The 24,008-nt window shown below is 44.6% G+C and overlaps 1 protein-coding gene across 2 annotated transcripts; it reads left to right on the top strand.

Annotated features, from left to right (window-relative positions):
* Positions 1-6: 6 nt before the first annotated feature.
* On the top strand, positions 7-23,856 carry KIN (Kin17 DNA and RNA binding protein). 2 transcript variants are annotated; one of them, XR_003095856.1, is made up of 14 exons: positions 7-169; positions 4,323-4,417; positions 6,432-6,475; positions 6,599-6,721; positions 7,555-7,736; positions 8,937-8,985; positions 9,305-9,362; positions 10,901-11,027; positions 11,776-11,826; positions 12,545-12,613; positions 13,487-13,586; positions 17,208-17,308; positions 20,483-20,637; positions 22,487-23,849. XR_003095856.1 is itself a non-coding variant. In XM_006016318.3 (13 exons), exons 1-13 carry the CDS (start codon positions 56-58, stop codon positions 20,543-20,545), a joined length of 1,176 nt encoding a protein of 391 aa, XP_006016380.1. In that variant the 5' UTR covers positions 7-55; the 3' UTR covers positions 20,546-23,856. The 2 variants fall into 2 exon arrangements, 1 of the variants encoding a protein (XP_006016380.1); XM_006016318.3 differs by having other exon boundaries at positions 20,483-23,856.
* The last annotated feature ends 152 nt before the right edge of the window (positions 23,857-24,008 follow it).

The raw sequence follows: 24,008 nt of genomic DNA on the forward strand, positions 1-24,008 counted from the left end.
CCGTCTTCCGCTTCCGGCGGGGCCGTGAGGGCGCAGGGCAGCCGGCGGCGGCACCATGGGCAAATCGGATTTCCTCAGCCCTAAGGCCATCGCCAATCGCATCAAGTCCAAGGGGCTGCAGAAGCTGCGCTGGTACTGCCAGATGTGCCAGAAGCAGTGCCGCGACGAGGTGAGCGCGGCCGGGCCTGGTCTCAGTTTCCTAAAAATATGCAAATGAGCATGGGAATCATCCCTGTTTTCATTCACTTCCGCTGTAAGTCGCAGGTGCGGGGAGAACGGGATCCTCCAGGCCGAAGCGTTGCTTTATTTTGAGGCAACCGTGGTAGGCAAGGGCTGAAGGGAGCCTCTCACGGGCTGGGCTGTATTTGGGTCCTTTACAGTCGGTTAAGACTCCCTGAGAGTGACTTGGGTCTTGCATTGACGGCAGCAGTGAGCTGCCGCAAAATTGATCGCATGTTTTGAATGCTTTTTGGTTTTTTTTTTTTGTTTTTTGTTTTTGCTATTATTGATTGTGCATCCTCCAGGAGTTGAAACGATCGTACGAATACGACGCTTATCATACACCTGACAACGCCGTTGCTGTGCGATCCTTTGTCTTAGCACGGGGCGGGGGGGAGCCCACCTGGCCTGCAGCTAAGCCAGGCTGGGGAGGCGCAGCGGCGTTTCATTCACGCTCGTTTCTGCCTTGATTTGTTCTCCAGTCTCTTTTTTTCTGTATCGTGTGCTTCCTGCTCTCAGCATGGGATGAGTTGGATGCTTTCCCACTAGATCAGGAGATGGGGCTGATTTCATAGACTCCTAGAAGTTGGGTCGGAAGGGACCTTGTAGATCTTCAGGTCCGACCCCTGCCTGGGCAGGAGGAAAACTGAGCTCAAGTGACCCCAGCCAGGTAGGCATCGAGCCGCTTCTTAAAGACCCCCAGGGTAGGGGCCAGCACCACTTCCCTTGGAAGTTGGTTCCAGGTCCTAGCCGCCCTAACTGTGAAGTAGTTGTTACGGAAACCTACTCTCCAACACCTTGTGGCCGTTATTCCTTGTTATCTCGGGGGGCGCTGGGGGAAACAAGGTCTCCTTCTGGTCCCTCCTAGTGAGTTTATAGACGGTCACCAGGTCCCCCCTCAGCCTTCTCTTGTGAAGGCTGAAACAGGTTCAGGTCCTGTAGCCTCTCATTGTAGGGTCTGCCCTGCTGTCCCCGGATCATGCGGGTGGCCTCCTCTGGACCCTCTCAATGTTGTCCACATCTCTCTTGAAGTGGGGTGCCCAGAACTGGATACAGTACTCCAGCTGTGGCCTGACCAGTGTCGCGTAGAGGGAGAGGATCACCTCCTTGGACCTACGTGAGATGCACCTGTGGACGCCTGTTAGCCCTGCCGACTGTGACCTCGCATTGTCAGCCCATGTTCATCTTGGAGTCAGTGATGACTCCGAGATCCCTTTCTGCCTCCATACTCTCAAGAAGGGAGTTTTCCATCTTATAAGTGTGCTGCTGCTTACTGCTGCCCAAGTGCAGCACCCTGCACTTGTCAGTATTGAAACGCATCCTGTTTTTGTTAGCCCACCCCTGCAACCTATCCAGGTCTTGCTGCAGTCTTTCCCTCCCTGCTAACGTGCCCACCTCACCCCAAATTTTGGTATCATCAGCAAATTTGAACAGGTTGCTTTTCACCCCGTCGTCCAAATCGCTGATAAAGAAATTGAACAGCGTGGGCCCAAGGACCGAGCCCTGGGGGACTCTGCTTCCCCCCAGGTCAAATATGACCCGTCCACCACCACCCTCTGAGTACGTCCCTTCAGCCAATTCACAATCCATTTGACCATGTAGGCATCGATGCCACAGTTGCCTAGTTTTTTAATGAGGATGAGGTGGGAGACAGTGTCAGAGGCCTTGCTGAACTCCAGATTTAGGCTGGAGAAGAGAAGGCTGAGAGTGGATTGAATAGCAGCCCTCTGCTCCCTGCAGGGGGGTTGCAAAGAGGATGGAGCTGGACTGTTCTCAGTGGGGGCAGGTGACAGGACAAGGAGCAACGGGCTCCAGTTGCAGCAAAGGAGGTTTTAAGTTGGATATTAGGAAAATCTTTCTCACTAGGAAGGTAGTAAAGCACTGGAACAGGTTACCCAGAGAGGTGGTAGACTTTCCATCCTTGGAGGTTTTTAACATCCATCTAGACATAGCTTTGGCTGGGATCATCTCGTTGGGGATGGTCCTGCTTTGAGTGGAGGGGATGGACTAGATGTGACCCTCCTGAGGTCCTTTCCACCCCTTAGCATCCTCTTTCTGCCTCCCCTAAGGTGCCTTTAGGCTGGGTGGGTTGTTCAGCACCTTGTTCTCAAACCCTTAGGGTCCTAATCATGCATCTAATTAATAAAACTACTCGGGTGATTAAAATAACCAGTGTACTATTATGACTGCACAATCTTGCCCAAGTTGAATTGCTGTTCTCCAAGTGGGACGTCTAGACTTTTCTCTCAGATGTGGTGGGTTTAAGATAGTGGTTCTCAACTTTTTTTTGTACCAGGACCCATTTGTAAACATTGATAGCCAGTCTTGACCCAGCGCCCCTCACTCCAGACCCTCTGTTTCCTGCCCCCAGACCCTCTGTTTTTGGGCCGGGGGGGCCCCAAGCAGCCCCTTGCAAGCTAGAGCTCTGCCAGTCTGCAAGGGAAAACCCATGGTTTCCCACGTTTTTCTCCTTTAAAGGAGAATCCATTTTTCAAATGTGTTGATCTGTTTTTAAAGTTTGTTTATGACCCTTTTATATATCCTTGTGACCCACTTTTGGGTCAAAACCCACAGGTTAAGAGAAGCTGGTGTAAGAGATCTTTGTGTATAGGCAACTGAAGGTTATTTTGTTATTTTAGTCCTTTGTTTAGTTAAGACATTTTTTTCTTCTTAATGGGGGTGGATGTGTGTTGCTAAGAATAGGAAGCCCTTGAAGAAAGGTGGATGAGATTGTTCCTATAACGATTCACATTGCTTGGTTGAGTTATATGTCAACCTTATCAGTATGAGGAGTGTTTAACCAGATTCAGGCACGGTATTCTGCTGAAAAGTAGATCAGCTCTAAAGCTGTTAATCTCAGCGCATCAGCTCCCCAAGAAGTCCCAGTAAGTTGCTAGAGCAAATTTTTGCAGGTTCTTAACTTACTTGCTGTCATAGTTAAGTGATTTTTTTTTTTTTTTTTAATAGGATGGTGTTCTATCTAGGATGATTCCTAAATATTTAGGAGTACTGTTATAATATAGGAGCTGGTCTCTGAAAACAATAAAGGGTTGATAATTCCACCCCATCGTAGCTAGCATCTATCTATTTGGCACTTCATCTGGACATGTTTATTGGCACTATATCCTGATGTTCGTATGAGGGTTTGACCTTACAGTTCTCATAGACTTCCCAGCTACATACATTCAGCAGCTTCGTATCTGCTTCTTATCAATCCACCTCTGTGCTCACAAGCGGGGACCTTCCCAGCTTGTATGTATGCTGTGGATTCCTTCTCCCCAGGTGCAGCACCCTGCATTTATCTACATTGAATCCCATCCTATTACCATCCACCCACCTCTGTAGTCTAAGTCTAATTGCAGCCTCTCCCTCCCTTCGAGCGTGCTTACCTTTCCCCACATCTTGGTGTCATCGGCAAACTTGGACAAAGTGTTTTCCACCCCCTCGTCCAAGTCGCTGACGAAGATGTTGAACAGTGTAGGCCCCAGGACCGAGCCCTGGGGGACCCCACTGTTCACATCCCTCCAGGTCGAGTACGACCCGTCTACCACCACTCTCTGGGTGCTGCACCCCATCAGCCAATTTTTGACCCATCCAACTGTGTAGTCATCAATGCCACAGTAGCTCAGTTTGTTAATGAGAATGGGGTGAGAGACAGTGTCAAAGGCCTTCTTAAAGTCCAGAAAGACTACATGTGTGGCGACACCATCATCCAGGGATTTAGTTACCTGGTCATAAAAGGCCATCAGGTTGGTCTGGCAGGACCTGCCTTTGATGAACCCATGTTGATTTCCCCTGGGCCTCTCCGCTGCTGGCCATGATCTCCCCTGCTGGCCCCTCGCAGATGTGCTCCTTAATGATTTGTGGGCGGGGAACACAGAGAGAGTGTCTGGGATAGTGGCAAAGCAAAGGGAATCGTCTTGATCTTTAGCTGTATGTGCTGTGAAACATTAGTGTTACTTGTACCAGGGGTCAGTTTTACTTAAAAACCTTTTCTTATAGTCTGTTGCTCTTTAAAATGTTAGCTCCTTAATTCTTTTGAGTCAAGGGACACAACACACTCATTTTCTTTCTTTCTTTTTTGTTTTTGGGTTTTTTTGCAGAATGGCTTCAAATGTCACTGTATGTCTGAATCCCACCAGAGGCAGCTACTGCTGGCTTCTGAAAACCCTCAGCAGTTTATGGACTATTTTTCGGAGTAAGTTTTCCCTATATCCCCACTTAAGCTCTGATCCTATAGTTGAATCCCTGTGCAGCAGACGTGCACCAGTATATTGGTGCCATATCAGATTGGCATCAATAAAAGGAAATTTAACATTATCAGCTTTCAGCTTTTTTTTGACTGTAGCTAATAATGTACCAATAAATATAATATGCCTTCTGACTGGGGCCCCCAGACACCACATGCAGTCGCATGCACGCATGCATGCGTCTAGGAATGCAGCTGGGCAGCATGGAGAGCAGTGCCCTGCAGGTAAGTCTGGGGTGGGGGGGGGAAGGGGCATGGGTAAGAAAAGGGGTGTGGAGAGGCAGATCAAGGTCCTCATGGTGAGGTAATGAGCGGGGTTGGGGCTGGGGCAGGGTGGTGAAATGGGACCCCTGGGCCGCAGCCGTGGGAGGGTTGTCCAGGGGATCAGCGTCCCAGTGCTTAAAAATGGCGGTGGGGGTGCTTAAGCTAAAGCTTGTTGAATGAGTTTTAGTTTCAGTGCCACTGCCACCACTTTTAAGCTCCGGTATGCCTTTAGGAGCAGAGCTGAGTGGGGTGAGTGTGGATGTGGACTGCTCACTGTGAGCTTGGGGCTCTCAGCCCTGCTGCCTTTGCCCTGGGAGCCATGCGCTAGCTGCATGCCCCCTGCCTACCTGGCACCGGGAGGCACAACTCGCTGCTGCCGGATGGGCAGGGGATGCGGCATGGCTGTTGCACAGCTCCTGGGGCAAAGGCAGCGGGCGGAGAGTCCCACCCTTGCCCCACTCAGCTCCACTCTGGTTAAAAGTGTCCTGTCGCTTAAAAATGGTGGTGGCAGCGCTTGAACTAAAACTCATTCAATGAGCTTTAGTTCAAGCGACCCCACCACCATTTTTAAGCACCAGGACACTGGTCCCCTGCATGAGCCGTCTGCGGCTCCATCCCGTCCCAGCCTCACGGTTCCATTCACCACCCAGCCCCTGCCTCTGCCCCACTCCCTCCCTCACTGAGGGTGTCTTGACCTGCCACCCACGCCCCTTCCCCTCTACAGACATACCTGCAGGGAGCTGATATCTACATTGCCCAGCTACATTCCCGTAAACCGTTATAGAATCGGTGTCGGCTGATATGCCTGGTGAATAATTGGCTATTGGTTTCAGCCAAGAAAATCTTTATCAGTGCACCCCTACTGTGCAGTCTTCTTATACTGCAGTGGATTTCCTTAGAAGAACCTGAATGTTAATGAATGGTGATATTTTGTGGTACTGCACTCAGTGGCTAATTTTTTAAACAGGTGTTTGGAATATTAAGTGATAAGTCTCATCAGAACTTAGTGGGGCTTTTGAAAATGTCATTCTCTGTCTAAGCAGCTTGCATCAAGTGGTACTGCTTTATTCAAAGGTCCATCCAGAGCATAGGTGGACCATCAGTCTAGCCTGGCTAGCACACCAATTTCTGTAGCTGTCCACACAAAAGGGAGCGATGGAGATAGCATCATGTCCAGCCACTTTTAGCTCCTTGATTTGAATGACCAGGTACCCACTGACAGTAAAGCTGACTTGGCGCACTGTCTAGCATGAATCCAGAGAGGCTCAAACTCGTGTCTCTAGATCTCTAGTGAAATGATGTTACCACTCTACGACCCTTTTCATTACCTTATAAGCCAATCAGAATGTACCACCCACCCATCAGAGTGTACTAATGTTGCAGGTTATAGTAGCATTAGTAACTCCTTGAATGTAGTAGTAAGGGAATATCTGCATTTCTATCTGGTTGGGTGCTAATTTATCAAAGGTGAAGTGTGTGCATGTGCGTGCATATGTGTGCATGTGCACATTCACTTGCTTTTTAATACCTACAAATATAGGAATGCAAGTAGAACAGGAAATGATTATTTGAATATGATGACATTCATTTTAATTGAATACTTTTGTTTATGTTGTGAATAATTTCCACTGTCACTTAAAAATAGAAATGGTATATAACTACAAATATATTTAAAGAGCTTATTTTCTTTATTCCATAGGGAATTTCGAAATGATTTCTTGGAACTACTCAGGAGGAGATTTGGTAAATATTTGGACTGGGGTTTTTTTCTGTCTTTCCCCTAAATACTTCAATAACAAAAATTAAAATCAGTTTTTCCACAGTGACTGACCTGTATTTAATGGATTTTTTTTTTTTTTTTTTTAGGAACAAAGAGAGTCCACAATAATATCGTGTACAATGAATATATCAGCCATCGAGAGCATATCCACATGAATGCCACACAGTGGGAAACACTGACTGATTTTACTAAATGGTTAGGGAGAGAAGGTAATTATAATATGCACATGATACATTTCAAAACCAGTGGTAACCATGTCTGTAATTAACCTTATCCTGTTTTATCTGTCTGCTAATCCGTATTCACTAGAATTACTACTAACCTGTGATGAGTTATCAGCTATTGTCATTGGAAACAACAGCAGAAACTAGCACAGAAATGTTTCCCAAATATAGAATCTTTCTGCAAAGTGTGGTGACAGAACAGTTGGGAAATCCGTCTTCATTCTTTGGACCAGTGAAAGGCTGAACATTTAATAGTTACAGTAATTAACTTTCTGTTGAGTGTAAGACACAGAGAATTTTGGTAGTGTAGTGTCATAAAAGGTTTTTATTGGCATTTATTTATAGTGACTGTGGATTCACTTGTGAGTGACATAGTCATTGTCAACTCATTCTAATAACATTAGCACTAATAATGATGATTCAGTTCAGTAAAATTTTATGTCATGTAAATAAGGATATGCTATGTATCATTTATATGTATGTATTTCACTTTTATTTCTAGTTAAAATGTTGAAAAGGAAATGTTTTTTCATTAAATAAAGGAAGCTGAAGTACTTACCTCACAGTGCTAGCTTCACTGTCCTATTTCTAAATAAATCAGATTAGCTGAAGTTTGTTTTTATGAAAGTTTAAAATCAGTTTTCCCAAAATAGTACTGGAGGGAAGTACTACAGTTATGTCCGTTCATTACTATAGAAACCACGGTCAGTGAAAAAAGTCTTTGCGTATTACTGCTTCTATGAATATCATGTTTTAAGTAAACATTATTTTTCTCTGGTTTGGCTTTGATGGGAACTTTTAATATGTGCACTTTTAAGGTCTTTGCAAAGTGGATGAGACTCCCAAAGGCTGGTACATTCAGTACATTGACAGGGACCCAGAAACTATCCGTAGACAGCTAGAGCAAGAGAAGAAGAAGAAACAAGACCTTGATGATGAAGAAAAAACAGCTAAATTTATTGAAGAACAGGTTAGAAGAGGTTTAGAGGGGAAAGAACAGGTGAGAAAATACAGTGTATATCAAACTTAAGTGCAAAAAAGTGCTTTTTAAGTATATAATATATATGTAGATATAGAACCACTCCATCTGAATATTGCATTGGAATACAATTTGCAGTTACCAGGCTCTGATTGTTCAGCCTTTGCCTGCAAACAGATGTTGCCTTTGTGCCATCATAAAAAAATTTATGACAGCACGAAGTCCAAGCAAACGGATGTCTGTGCCTCTTTTCATGCTATAAATACCCCAAATTGTGGCTGTGACAGGAGGTGGTAAATGTTTGTGTCACTTTTTTGTGGTGGAAACCAGTTTGCTTTATGGCGGCAGAGGGTGCATAGCCCAGAGCTCTCCAACTGCCCAGGCAGGTGCTCCCATGGCTTCAGGCATCCAATCCTACATGTTCTGGAAATTCAACGGTGGCAGGTTCTGCACATGCAGAGCAAGGAGCCCCTGTGGGAGTTCCCTTTCACAACCTTCTGCTCTTGCCCATAGGTACCTTAGGAATTCCCTGCTGGGTTATTCACAGGCATACCTTGTGTGGTTGTTGGCATTGCTCCAGGACTCATTAACCAATTGATGTCTGGGCTTTAAACTTTTTAGCTTTCAATTCCACTTCCTCATAAGTAAGTCCAGAGAAGAGCCATGCGCATGCTCAGAGGTCGGGAAAACAGACCTTACGATGAGAGGCTGAGAGCTATGGGACTCTTCAGCCTGGAAAAGCGCAGGCTCAGGGGTGATCTGTCCAAACTCCCAAGGTGTGGAATTGCCTGCCAACCGAGGTGGTTCAAGCACCTACTTTGAAGGCCTTCAAGATAAATTTGCATGTTTATCTTGCTGAGATCCTGTGACCCTAGCTGACTTCCTGCCCCTGGGGCAGGGGGCTGGATTTGATGATCTTCCAAGGTCCCTTCCAGCCCTAGTGTCTATAAAATCTATGAAGTTTTAAACAATTTTAAACTAAGGTTGGAGCTGGTCTGTTTAAATTATATCCATATACAGACAATTAATGAGAGAATGCTGCAAAATGCATTAACAATGTAATGTCTTCCATCCATAATCTTCTTTATGGACCAGGTCAGCCTGGTATTGCATGCCCATTATAGTAAACTGTAAAATCAAGCTAATTAATGATTGCCAGCAACGATATGCAGTGCCAGTGGTTTATCTGACCCCTGCAATTGTTCTGTTTTATGTTGGCAGGAAAGGCCTGTCTATACTGAACTAAACAGAGACAATGATGAAGAAAAAGGTAACTAGATTTTTAAGCATATAAATGTTTGTAGCTTACAGGGCATTTGTGGGATCCAGTGGATATAGCAGAAGAGTGAAGTTTGAGAATTACTTGGTGTTTTGTAAATTACTCTGACTTTAGTGAGAAGTGCTATAGAAATGCAATGTGTTCATTTACTAAGAAAAGTTATTTATTTGAATAGGTGAGCCAAAGCATTTAAATTGAGAATCTGTCTAAATCTGTAGCCCTGTTCGTTTGGGATTATTTATATTGTCACATCTTTAAATGCACATGTGTTTAAAGGGTAGAAATGAGTAACGTCTCTCTTATTTTTTAGTTGCATTTAATTTAAACAAAGGCGCAAGTACTTCGGTAGCAGCATCTTCTAAAGCAAGGTAAGAAAAGATGCTAAGGCCATCCCTTATTATATATTACATATATGGTTACCTGTGTTCATTACTTGCCACATGGAGGGGACAGTTTTTGTTCTGGCAGTCTTATAGTCTTATGCCTGCTTCTGCTATGAAGTAGAGCAGATTAGAAAATGTAATGTTTCTTTCTGGCCTTCAAGTCCTTGACATGGCTTAAATTAAAAGTAAGCTCCTAAACTCATTAAGGCTTTATGTGGATGTCTGTGAGTTAGAAACCAGTTGCAGGATCAGGTCCAAAGAAACACTTAACTTACCATATCCCTCTTCTTACCTTATAATATGTGATCAATCTTTTTAAATTAATATCAGGTGTATGCAGCTGTCCACCTGTTGTTTATTGAGTTAGTTAATTTTAGCTTGTACAGTTTGTTTTGATCACTGTCTTTAGTTGTTTCTGATACATTTTTTCTGCTCAGCAATCTGGAGGGTGAAACTAAACCAGTTTTTTTCAAACTTCACTGAATTTAATCATAATTGCTTAACTGCAAGCAATACAGGAGAAAAGAATTGATAGTACAAGTAACAGTAAGTTTCTGCACTTGTAAAACCATTTGGCTGATGATAAATCCTCTTTCACAGGACAATATTGTAATTAAACATATTACAGGTAAAATGAAAGCTTTCCTATCATCACAAGATAAACTTTTAGATAAGAGCTGTGACGGGACATATGCCAGACAGAAAATGAGACGACAAATTGGTTCTGTACAATGATAGACAAAGATTAGACACTGTAAGGCATACTTATAAATTATTCGTAAATACAGGGTGATTACAGAACTCAGCATACAGAGTTCCCCGAACAGAATTTCTTACTCCACCTGGTAAGAAATACAGTTCTGCGAGCATTTGTGCTACTCAGTGGAATTAAGCTAAATCTTTGAGGATATGGTAGGTCATGTGGCCTACATTTCTCATGATGTGTAAAAGCAGTCAATGTTAATAGGAAATTTCAGGCCTAGAGCAAACACTGATGGATACATATCTAGTTGTGAATCCTACAGATATGGCATCTTCATTGCTTTGCCTGTCCTCTAGAGGCATCAGCTTTTTCTAAGGAAGCAAAAACATATGGTCCAATGTGCCCTGCAGGGTTCTGTTAGTTAATTGTAGTACAGGCTTGTTTCTTACCAGCTGTACCTCTGCAGTGTCAGAAAAATTACCCTATGTTGTAGGCTGGAAGTAACAGTTGGTTAAAGGGATCCATCGAAGTCTTCAAGCCAGTAAATTAGCATGGCCAATAGACAGATTTAGGTGCTGCCTGCAATCGGACTACAAAAGAAAGTGTGTGTTCCAAAGAGGTTATGCTCTAATACCATAATTCTGCAGATTGATCTGCTCCTGTTTGTATTGGGGTCCACATAGGTTTTGGGGGGGTCTAAAAAATCAGTAGCACTTGTTTGCACAGTTGATTTCATCAGATGCATCTCTGTAGCAGTGTCAGTTTTGAGACTGATAATGAAAACACTATCTTATCATTAGTCGCACCCCTCTTCCGGCAGTGTCCTTGGGCCCAGTGCATTGAAGATGGTGGGAGGAACCGGATCAGTTAAACGGAAAGAAACTGGTCAAAGCTCAGGTCAATCAAAGGAGAAAAAGAAGAAATCTGCACTGGATGAGATCATGGAGGTATAGTGGAGCTCATATCTAACCTTGCATGCCTTTCTAATGACAAGGTTGTATCATTTAATGCACTCTCCCTTGGGCTAGCTTTAACGAGGATTGGAGGGTCCAGCTCACTCTTAAGTGGCGATAGCAGCTTGCTCTATTTCATACCAGTGCCTCACAAGCTGCACTGCTACCTGCTACAGCAGGGGTAGTCAACGTTTTTTGGCCAGAGTGCCGAAAAAAACACACTGTCTACCTTGGAAGGTGCTGACATGCTGGAGCAGCTGTTTGCAGCCTCCCGGCTGCAGCCGGCGCAAGGAACCTGGTCTGCTTGCAGCAGGGCTTGCAGCCTCCTAGCCGCCTGCTGGGAGCTGCCTGGGCTCTGTGGCTGGCAGCAGCTGCTTAGAGCCCGGGCTGGCAGTGGTGTGCCGAGCAAAATGGCCTTGTGTGCCATGCTTGACACGCATGCGGGGGGCTGCTGACCCCTGTGCTACAGAGTCCTTATTCCACAAGAAAAGAAAATGAGTCTAAGCCTTTGGCTGGACTAAATATAACAGACACACTTTTATTTTAACTCATATTTCTGGATTTCCTCAGATTGTTACATAAAAATAAAATATTTTCACTAACACACTTTAGCTTGTTTGGGGTTTTTTTATCTGAATATATAAAATTTGTTTGGGTTTTTTAGAGAAGGGGAACACTGCTTTCATATGAAAATACTGACATGGTGACTGACTTTTTTTTTTTTTTTCTTTTTCTGCCATAGTTTGAAGAAGAAAAGAAAAAAACGGCCCGAACAGACTACTGGTTGCAGCCTGTAAGTACCTACATCATTACAAGTCTATCAAGGAAAATTCAGCCCTCTGAGTATATGCATAGAGCTTTTGATTTGCGGTGTCTAGTTGCAAAGGCTGAATTTGAAACAAATGCTTTTATTTTTCAGAAAGACAAATTGTCATACAAGACTTGCTCCCGGATTTTGTTAACTGATTTAATTTCCGTTGTTGTGCAGTTTTTACTATTCTATGGCATAATGTTCCAGATACTTACCTTCTTTTCTGTTGTGGTGGGTTACTCTTGTGGTTAAAGGATGAGTATGATTCACATTTCTCTGGATGCATTTGTAATTTATTCTAGCAAAGTTTGACCCTCTTCCACATTAGCTACTGGGCTACATAAAGGTTTAGGAATCCACTATCAGAATTGGTTCTTGTTATGTGAGTAGAAGGCACATGCAGTTAAATCCAGAGCTTCAAGATGTAGTGAGATGTCTATGGTTGCTGTTTGATGTACCAAAATCAAATTGAAATATGCTTTTAAAACAAAAATGTTTCAGTTGAAGCAAATGACATGCTGTAGCACTAGCATAAATGGCAAGTCTTAGCATCTTTGCTTTCTGATGCTACATAACAGAAAATTGTGGTCTGTATGGGTGGGACCACTTAAGTTAAAAAATAATTGAAGAGGGACACTAAACTGTGTGTACTGTATGTAGCCTTTTCTTCTCTTTCTTTTTTTCCCCACTCTTCATTCAGGAGATTGTTGTAAAAATTGTAACAAAAAAGCTAGGTGAGAAGTATCACAAAAAGAAGGCAGTTGTTAAGGTGAGTACAGAGCATTTCATTTGGGAAAAGTTTGAATAAAGTAATGGGAGGTGGATCTGTTTCCACAACAACCAAAAAATACATGTTTCACGGTTTGGTTCAGATATTGGAGTTGCTAGAAGTTGAATTTCCACTGTCAGAACACATGTTTCCCCATAACTTTGTAGTTTGTGTTAATGCATTCCCAGATCCTTCACTCCTTTATTTGGTTGTCCTTATTAAAGTTTATTTTTGAATCTGTTTTATTCTGAGGATCTGATCCCATGGCTGAAACTTTCCTTAGACCATAAAGTCATCTGGTTTCTGTGGGGGGTTCCTAAGGATTTCAACTCTGCCCTGGCAAGAAAAAATCCCAAATTATCTTTGAATACATATCCTGTGTGATCACAAGCTTTTCAGCTGGCTGAGCCTGCCTCTGCTGTTCTGATACAGCCTTTTATGGAAAATATCAGAGATAAAAAAAAAAAAAAAAAAAACTTTACTAGACCAGACAATTGATCTGGTCAGACATGACAAAACTGATGCTTTAAAGTGTTTCAAGTGGGAATGCAGAATGACTAACCAACTGGGCATCATTTAAAAAATGATGGTTCCCAACTTCTTTTAAAAATCAGATCCTTTTTAAACATCTCAGTTTGGACACCTGAAATCTCTAGTTACTTCTAGCTCAGCAGTAAAGTTATGTTCCTGAATATCTGCTCATTTTTAAATTAAACCTTCAGAAAAATTCAAAGAACAATTATTTCTAAGCCATTTGCTTAGAATCCTCTTCTCTGTGTGTCACTTTATTATTCTCTTTAAAAAAATAGTTGTATGTGGTACCCTCCCTTCCCCATCACCACTCTTCCTAATATATTTGATTTTCCATGACAGGAAGTAATCGACAAATACACAGCAGTGGTAAAGATGATTGATTCTGGAGACAAGCTGAAACTTGACCAGACACATCTAGAGACAGTAATCCCGGCACCAGGTAAATTCATTTCAAAACCAGCCATCAAATCATTATCTGTGCTTTCATTCTTTAAGCTATAATTTCTAAGCCTTCACTTGAAGATTCTGGCAAGAAGCCTCTTTTTGCTACATCTCTGAATAAGCACATTTCTTATCCATGTTGGGTTCTGATATTCTGGCAATTTTCCAACTATCTTGTGGCCTCTCTTGGTGGAAATTTTGTGGGTTTTTTCTTTTTGGATTTTTCACAATCCTCTCCTAAAGGAATGATGCTCTTCTAAGGAGGATGTATAAGTATTTTTTTGAATCCGTTAGTTTAACTAGATGAAAGTGTGTCTTTTTCAACTACCAGGAGATAGCAGAGGTGGCTTGCCAAAAACTTTCCTGATTGCCTTGCATCATTCTTAGACTGCCTCTTCCCTCCAAAATTATGCTTCGTATGGACATATAGAATTGGCCAAGTTTGGGAGCTCTTCCAGACATCTTGGTAGTATTTTTGTGGATATTCATCTATAATGCAGTAACTTCTGAAAGCCACAGCTACTCGGTTCCAGCAGTGCAAGGAATGTTCTTGCTCAGGGGTGGGCACAGTATGGCCTGCAAGCTGTATTTGGTCCACCAGTTGATTCTATCTGGCCTGCTGGCCACCACCAGAAGGGCTGTGCCCTGTGCTGCTCTGCTGTGCTGCAGTTGGGGCCAGGCCAGGCCATGCAGCACGCAGATTCCTCTGCCCTCCCCACCGCATCCTTCCCGTCCTGGCTTCCTGTTGGCGCTGCAGCTGCACAGTCCTGGCACCGCAGCCGGCAGTGGCCTGGCCCACGTGAGATGGGGCACAATGCAGTGTGCCAAGTGGCAATCCCGCCCACCCACCTCAATGAGCCACCGCCACAATGCCAAGAAAGTCAGAGATGTTAAGAGTTTGACCTCCTATATGATGCAGAGGTAGTAGGCAACTATTGGTCATGGATCATGGTGTATGGGTGAGAGGTCATCAGCAGGGATCCTGGTTTTCTCTGGTTTTAAAAAAAATCCCCAATTTTTGGTTAACAAAGTAACCCCAAATCCACATTTTTCCATGATTAAAACAAAACACCAGGATCCCTGGTCATTAGGACCTTTGGCATGTTTGCCTAGGCAGGAGTATGGAGGAGTGGAGGCTGGCCAAATTTTCCATCTCCTCTTTAGACCATTGAGACATCAGTGTCTATAGTATATGTGCATCCAGGAATTGAACCCAGGTCTCCTGCATGGCGGACAAGAATTCTACCACTGAGCCACAACAGCAGGTGACAGAGAACAGAAATAATAAAAAACAGGAAAAGAGGGCTGGAACAGGGTAGCCTGTCCCTTCAAGAGGAAACAGCCCTGTTAAGAGAGCCCAGTTTCAGGGCATTTGGATAATGAGGGAATGCCCGCTGTCCACTCTGAGGTGCATGTGCAGTTACTGCCAGCATGGAACTGATGCCGGAGCTGTGGAGCCCAGCTCAGCTGTTTGCAGCCTGCCCACTACTTGCTGCAGCTTCCCAGAGCCCAGGCTGGCTACAAACAGCTGCGCTGGGCTCTGGAGCCCTGCCATCACCTCTGTGCTGGCAGCGGGGAAGAGACTGGGGTTGTGCTGCCAAAGGCCCACCCCACTGCCCACTCCAAGGCACAGGTGTATGTGCCAGTACAGAGCTGATGCCATAGCCTGGCGCAGCTGTTTGCAGCCTGCCTGCTGCAGCGGTCCAGAGCCCAGGCTGGCTACAAGCAGCTGATCTGGGCTCTGGAGCCCAGTCATCAGCTCTGTGCCAGCAGCAGGGGAGAGACCGGGGTTGTGCTGCCTCAGGCCCCTTGCCCACCATCCACTCCGAGCCGTGTGTGCATGCGCTGGTACAGAGCTGATGCCAGAGTCTGGCGCAGCTGTTTGCCACCTTCTGGCTGCAGCCAGCCCTGCTGTCAACTATGGAGCCCGTGCTGCTTGCAGCTGAGCCAGCCTGATTCCCACCCACTCCAAGCCCAGCACTGACGCAGTCAGCTACTGGGATGAGGCTGGCGCTGCCCCTTGCCGGGAACGCCACACCTTTGCAGGCTTAGCTGTGCAGGGTGGGTGGTTGGGCTGATGGGCAGGCTCTGGGCTGGGGCCTTGGCTGGCCGTGCTGTAGCCCGGGGGCTGCCTCCCCAGGGAAGCACAGGGGCTCCAACAGGCCCAGGGCATTATTGAGTCAGACTTTGTCCACTGGCCCAGCAGCCCGGCTCTGTGCACCCATGCATCTGGTTCTTTGTTTGTCTGCCTCTGGTTGTGTGTATGCACACGTCTGGTTCTGGATGTGTGTGTGCATGTGTCTGTTCTGGTTCTCTGTGTTTGTGCACACATGGTTCTATGTATGTGTGCATGTGTAGTTCTCTGTGTGCATGTGTACGTGCCTGGTTCTCTCTCTGCTCTCCTCTCTCTGTCCTCTCTTTAATTTCTCTTTTTAGCATTGCAAATATACCAATAAAGCATTATCTTACTTCTTTCTCTCTCTCTCTCTCTCTCTCTCACTGCAACATGCTTAACAAAAAAAGTACACAACAACAAAGGCAACATTTATGATTATTAAATATATTAATATGTAGTGCGTCCTGCCTTGTATAGCATGCCGGCACTCTTGCACCTTCCAATGTAGACATTGTGGTTTTTTCGGGACTCCGGCCAAAAAACGTTGTCTACCCCTGGCTTAGAACAAAGCAGAAGAGTTTGGTTTTTTGCTTATTGTCTTAAAGCAAAGCCCTTGAGCAGCATTTGGGAAGATTGGCTAAGGAGCTCCTCAGGGAACAAAACCCACCTGCAGAAACCAGCAGGCTAGACAACCGGCTTGCAGGGGCATACTCTGATCCCCCCCAGCTTTGAGAAAAGGATCATGGAGAGAAGAGGGACACAGCATCCAGAATGAGTGAACAGAGAGCCCTTATGGAGAGTGAGGGGACATGGGGACACAGAGCCCATGGCATAGGAAGAGAGTGGAGACCTTTCTGTAGAGGGAAGGGGGTGTAGGCAACATGTACAACCCCTGGCAGGAGGAGGAAGAGGATGGGTGGCATGGGTGGGAGGGAGGGAGGAAATGAGCTGACACAGCTTCTGGCCTGGGCTGAAATGGGAAATTACAGAAAACCCTCTGGTAGATTGGAAGGGGGAAGATGCATAGAGAAGGAAAATGGGAGACCAGGAGCTTTGGTTGGAGAAGGGAATGTGGCACATAATGTGGGAGGGGCATGGTACAGCAACAGAAAAGGGAACCCTGGCAAGGGGAAAATGTACACAGCCCTGGCTTGAGGAAAGTTGTGGGAGCTGTTGCAGAGGGTCCCTGAAGTAGAAGAGGATAAAGTACATGGGGAGCAGGGTGGAGGGGTGCAGTGATCCAGGGGATGTGCAGTGAACCGAGTCTACAGAAGCTACTAACATGTCCACCTGTTAGCGTTAAACTAAAGAGCATCATGACACAAGCCCTGGGGGAAAACTGAGCATTATCTCAGAATAGCCTGCTAATGAACCCTGATCTGCAATTGTGATATGGACTTCACAAAGCATCTCTGTCCTGTGCTGTCTGAACAGAAGGACAGGTCAAAAGATGCTGAGAGTTCCTTGGGACAAAGATTTTTTTTTCCTACCTTGCTATTTCAGGAAAGAAAGTTTTGGTGTTAAACGGAGGTTACAGAGGAAACGAAGGCATCTTGGAATCTATAAATGAGAAGAGCTTCTCTGCTACAATAATAATTGACTCTGTAAGTACGGTTTCACACAATGGCACATATGTCCTATGTAGGATTTTTCATCTGTGACTCACAAGTCCTTTAGAAAGGAAATAAAGATCATTACCCTTCTTCTGCTGATGGGGAATCAGCAGAAGGGACTAAAGGCACACAACAGTGCCTGTAGTCTTTCAACAGCCAACCTATTGCATTGACCATGTTACCTTTAACGGACAACCAGATACTGAATATGCACATTTCATTTCATAGATATGCTTGTAAACTGTTTAGTGAGTTCAACTTAAATGTAGCGTCAGTAGCAATTCCTCAATTCAAGGATGATCTCTACCACAGCTCATTGATAAGGTGACATAAGGTCCAATCCTTGAGCCATAGACTCATCTGCAGAAATTGCAGGTCTTTCCTGCAACTTAAATGCATCCTGTCTTTAACCCTTTAACCCCTGGGTTTAGCAATACATGTAAAAGAATGAATTTTCTTACTGTGTTTACCAAACAGCACATGGCTTGTTGCTTAATGGATATAGTTTCTTTGTTCATGCTGCTTATAGTTAAAGACTGTATTTTCATTTTTGTTACAAAACACATTTCTCACAGAAAATATTCTCTGAGTTGCACTTGAGTATAAGTGCTGTTTTTTAGTTCTGGAGTTATTAATGCCAATGAGAGTTTTGTCATTGAAATTCTAGCCCCCGCTGTAATCACCTACTGAATGATGGTGCCCAGGGGTGGTGAGTTTTATGCAAGTTAGAGGGATTCTAGAGCTTTATACAAGTTAGAGTGTTATGCAATGTAGGGATTCCCAACATTTGTTATAAAAAATAAGTACTTAACATTAGGCTTCTAAATCTATACGTGCACCAATGTGTCTGACAGTGTTGCGGGGCTTCTTGCAACATGTGGGAGGGTCAGTAGTTTCTCATGTTCCTTTCACAAAGAACGGTTCAAAAGAGCTGCTTGCAGTTGTCCTAGAATAATACAGAAGCACACGGAAACCTCTTGAGGGGAAAAAGTCTTCCAGGGAAACGCTAAGACCTTACCACATACTTTGCCTTGGAGCGCACACAACAGTAGAGGACCATACCCTTGGGCCCCTATGTATAGTGAAGGTATTGCTTTCTGAGGAATTCCCTTTGCTCGTTGCAGAATAGGGCTGTGCGAAACTTCAGCAGCCATTTTGTTTCGGAGGTGTTTCAACCTGTTTTGGTGCCTGAAACACTGAATCCGAAACTAAACGGAAGACTCCGAAACAGCTCCGAAACAAAATGAAACCATCTGAAACGTTTTGGAAAATTTCAGAGTTTTGGAGCCGGGCTTGCAGGGAAACAGAAACTAAGAGGGAGGGGGGAAAGGATTGCTCTGATATTGACATCTGTAGCTGGCCAGTGTCTGCGATCTGCCCCTGGGGTCCCTTCTAATCTCCATGCTCTGGGGGAGAGACGGCAGCCTGCTGTCATCTCGTGTGCAGATTCGGGGGCCCACGCGCCCCCTGGAAGGAGTCCAGCACAGCCCCGTAGGCCTCTCGGGGGGGCGCAGGTCCCCATATCTGTGCGCAGGATGACAGCATGCTGCTCCTGCTTGGTACAGCCCGTGTTGAGCGCTGGAAAGAACCCAATGCTGGCGCTGCCCCCAGCCAGCGGCGGCAGACTGCTGTCTTCCTGCATGAAGATTCGGGGGCCTGTGCCTCCCGGGAAGAGTCCGGCACAACCCCGCAGCCTTCCCAGGGAGCGCAGGCCCCCAGATCTGCATGCGGGATGACAGCAGGCTGCTGCTGCTGCCTGGGTCCAGCGGCAGCACCAGTCTTCCTGGTCAGCAATCAGCCTGCTCAGCACAGGCTGCACCAGGCACCAGTCCCAGCTGGCAGTGGCAGTCTGCTGTCATCCCGCACACAGATCCGGGGGTCTACACCCCCCGGGAGTCTGACATAGCCCCACAGACCTCCCTGGGGGGCATGGCCCCCGGATCTGTGTGTGAGATGGCAGCATGCTGCCGCTGCCAGCAAGTGATACGAGTTTTGAACAGTTTGAGGTGCAGTTTCCCGGAAACCTCTGCACCAGATCCTTGAAACTTGGCAGGCTTCATGCCCTCAGAAGGGGCTACCATCCCTGCAGTTTACATCCGAATCAGGCAAAAGATGACAAAGTTATAGGCATTTTAGTGATTCCCCATTTTAGCCTATGGCTGAATCATCAAAACAGCATCGACACTCCGAAACAGATTTGGCCAAATCCAAACGGAACAGTGATCCAAAACACCGAAACAAATCACTGTCCCTCCGAAATGGCCAAATCTGAAACCAAATCGAAACATAGCCGTTTCATACAGCCCTATAGCAGAGCATTTGCAAAGGAATTCCTCATCTCTGTCCATGTAGCTGTTCTCCTCTGACAATGGGAATTGCAGACCCAGGTTCTCGTCCTGTATCCCATGTTTCAGCACCAGATGCCTCAGGGCATGTGTTAGCAACCTGTGGCTAGTGAACTGCATCTAGCCCACGAAGGTCTGATTCGGTGCCAGGAGAGGAGGGGTGCTATTTTAAAGAACAGTTTAAAGGGGCTGCATTGCAGTAGTGCTCTGCACCCTCGCAGCCAATCTTAATGTTTTCCCTTGGTGTTTGCCAGGTTTTTTGACAGCAACTGGTAAAGGTGGGGAACAAGTCACTGGCAGCAAACAAGTCATGTGTGCCTGGCCAGCTGCTCTAAAAAGGTTTCCCAGGGGGAACGTGTGAAAAGCCATGTAGTGAGCAGATACAGGCTCATCTTTTTCCATGGAAAACCTTGTTCTTATTTCAAATAGAGGTGGAAGCACAAGATTTTGCATCCCTTCCAAAATCCGTTACCATGAACAATTGAAATTCATTGTTCTCCATACAAATGTCTTGAATCTTGCCAACCTGTCCTGTGCTTATTTAATTACATGCAGTCTTCTCCAAAATCTGACCTTGCTCATACATGCCTTGTCCCATCTTTGATGGATTATGGTTGAATATTAGTTAAAAATCAATAAGAGTTAGTCCAGCATTGTGTACAAATGCCAGTTTGCTGCTAGGCAGATTTTTCATTTCCAGTGCCATTCACTTAACATTTTTTTAAATGCGTCTAAAAGCAGATGACTTGGGTTCACATATAATTTTAAACCAAGTCAGGTTTATATTTTCTCTTATTTCTTGCAATTTGTTCATCTGCAGGGGCCTTTAAAAGGACGCCGAGTTGACAGTATCCAGTATGAAGACATTTCCAAACTTGCTTGAGACTTGAGTTAAGGCACCGTGGATTTTTGGACACATCAAACTTATGTTCTCCCTACAAATGCAATGCTCTACTATGTCAGGGTTTTTAATTAGTATGTGTATATGTATATTTCTATAATATAGCTGTATATAGAGAGAGGATTGACCACAAACAAACTGGGTGTTTGTAAAGACTGCTGTAAATCTGTTACCTAAATATTTGTGGAAATTTTGTCTCTGATGATTGTGTATGAAAGTTGAACTATATTGTAACCATTTGGGTTCCTTTTGTAAGATACTGCTGATATCTGTGGGCTGGAACTTCTTTCTTGCTGAACCATGTTAAACATTCGAGAAAATATCTCAACCTTAAAAGGGTCCCTTAAGTTGGGTACTACGTGTATGATAATTGTCAGAGTTTGTCTAAGATACTTTTGGACCAGCTACCGAAACTGAATTCTTCCTTCAGGAATAAGTGAAGGGATTGAAAGACTAGCAGAAACATAACAGTGCTGCAGCAAAATAGGTTTCATGGTTGCAATAATATACCTAAGAGTGGTATTAAAATTGTGACCCACCAGTTTTTAGAGCTATCGCCCTAAGATTACAGTGAAATTCTCTTAATATTTTGATATGCTTCCCTTGGTCCTGTCAAAGTTCTTGTAAATACCAGTGGGTGACTTGCCTGCATGGACTCCAAAATGGAGCCTTTTATTGGCATGAATTACAGTACAAGCACATTTGAGGCCAGCTGGGTGCACAATCTCCTCAGTGACCTGATACAAGCTGATCTCGGTGCTTTGTCCTTTGTGCTTGTTACTGCCGTTTCTCAGCTCTACTGCAAATCACTTTTACTTGTAATCTGTTTTCAAATATGTCCTGTTTTGTGACATGGGTTTGTACAATGCTTATTTTTAAAGCAATTTATAGAATAAAAGGAGCTCTTTCTCAGCACGTATCCCCTTCTAATCAGGAGGATTGCTCGATTGGCTTGCTACTATCGGGGAGCACCAGCAGAGAGAGGGGCAGGTGAATTTCTTGCCTTATTTGTTCAAATAACTAAAAGTGACAGACTGTCCTCAGAAGAGGACAGAGCATTACGTTATGGCTGGATGTGTCTCTAATTAGATCTTCCGTCTTCTTGGAACATGACAGAAATGGTCTTCCTCCAACTAAGTGTAACTACAGAGGACAAATCGCTTGTTTATGGCCACTTGATTTTTAAAAAATATATAATTAAGTCACTACTGATCCACTCTCTTTTATTAGTGTTTTTGTAGCACTTGAACTAAGCTAGGATTCCTTTTTGGTGGTCATTGTACAAATGCGTAGGAATACGTGGTCCAGAGCTGGAGAAGCTTTAAATGCACCTGAAGGGAAGATATGCATTAGGGGGTGACAAGCATTAGGCTCACACAACAGGGGAGGGGCTGTTGATTGTAACAGTGGTACAGTCATTATATGGTTTGGGGCCACCGTAAGTCGGTGGTTCTGAATCATGTAAATAGTTGGGAAAGGAGAGGGGAGATCTGTATTGACTTAAGCTAGAAGGGCACTGTTGAAGAGGGAGAAGTCATTTAATTGGGTGAGGAGATGGGGAGAAAGAATGGGGTGTTGTGTGGATATGAATGCATTTGGCAATAGTGTGGGAAATGCAGCGTGTGGGGCAGGAGAGAAGGGAGGTCATAGGGATTGGCAGGGGATGGTGATCCCCAGAGCATCTTTCACCGGACTGTAGTTCCTCATGCTTGGCTTTTGCTGGAGCTGTGGCTAGGAGGTCTTGCCTCTGAAAATGTCTGTTTTTGGTGGAAACTCTAGGAGGCTTGTTGTCCAAAAGAGGCTGCTGAACATGGGCTAAGAGTCCCCAATGTTTCGGTCTCAGTAGCAATAAAGCCTGACCTTCTGCTAACTCTGAGCAGTTCCCTGGGACTGAGCTGACTTGACTTGTTTCTTTCTTAACAGGCACATCTTCCGTAGCAACCTAACGGCTGGATAGTGAAAGAAATAATGACAGTGGTTTGAGATAGCTATGCCTTGGTCTGAAAGTTCCCGATGTTGGCAAAAGAGATGAGCTCCATAGGTGTGCACATTTTTCTTCTGCCTGAGGTGCTTTTTTTTTCCACTTGAATTATGAGTCTCGCAGGGACCCCTGCAGGTGAAATAATAGATTGCACGTGTTTCTGACACCTACTGCGTTTAATGTTCTTGTGTAACATTTCATTGCTGATAAAATTGCTTCTTTTAACTCCAGGAGTAACTGAGATGCAAAGCCAAGCAGTGACACAGTGACTTAAGGAAAACCTTGCCTCTGAATTTGTTTTAAGAAATTTATGCAGCTTGATGTCAAGTGACACTTCACCCTCACTCAAAGCAGTTCCTCCCAGTATGGGTGAAAGAAAGCAAGTAGCAATATCTCAGTTTTCTAGATAAAGGACAGAAAGAAAAGTTACTCCCTCAGAAAAAGAGCCAGGAATGAATTCAAGACAGCCTGGCTAGGATTTGTAAAAGCCCCTACAGTTGAGCCCTAAATAGGTGGACCAGTTATTATTATTATTTTTTTTTTTTTTTTTTAAAGCAATGATATTTGCACTGAGGTCAGGGGAAGCTCTTGGATATGCCGCATTTTGTACACAAGATCATCTATTAGGTGATTACATATAGATTTAGGAGCCTAATGTTAAGTACTTATTTTTTTATAAAACATGTTGGGAAATCCCTATATTCATTCTTCCAGTCCCATTGCTCCACTGATCAGGTTTGAGATTTTGCTCCTGCATATTGTTAATGTACTTATTTTAAAGGATGTTCAGAGCTGGTTTTAGGATTTGTCACAATTACAGCATCTATGCCCATTGCAGTGTGGCACTTCCCCCTCTTGTTGGACGCTGCTCTCTTGATGTTTTCTAGAAGGCTGTCTAGTACCTACCATCTGCAACAGAACCATTAGCCATTTTTATATTGTGTAAAATTACCCAATTAAAAAAAAAAAAAGCTGTCCATGAGTTTGTGTGGATTTAGGTTTGTTGGTGTAAGTTGTATAGTTTTATTTGCATTTGAACATAGAAGAGGTAGCAATTCAAATTTTTAATTTGTAGCGTGCATTTGTTTCCATGCTGAAGTAAAAGTCTAGAAGTTACAGTTCATTTACACGTGATTTAAATCTTGGGCTTATAAGCATGGACTATGGTGGTGCATGCTATATTAGTCTTGTTTGTAAAACTGTGCGGGCTGCCTCCTGATCCCATCCATGTCGCCATGAGTGGGCCGGGAGCGATATGCGGACCCGTCTTTGCGCACACGGGCTGTGGCCAGCAGTCCGGGCACGCGGGGTTGGAGAGAACCGGTGGCGAGCTAGAATTAGTTATGGACGCGTAATGGTTGATTTAAAGATTATTTACTTACACCAAAGATGGTCGTGGTGTAGGCTGGACAGTTTCCAGGTTCAGCTCCGCTTAAATCCTCTTTAGAGGACTACGACAATTCG

Source organism: Alligator sinensis, unplaced genomic scaffold, assembly GCF_000455745.1.
Source record: "Alligator sinensis unplaced genomic scaffold, ASM45574v1 scaffold268_1, whole genome shotgun sequence".
Lineage (NCBI taxonomy): Eukaryota > Metazoa > Chordata > Crocodylia > Alligatoridae > Alligator > Alligator sinensis.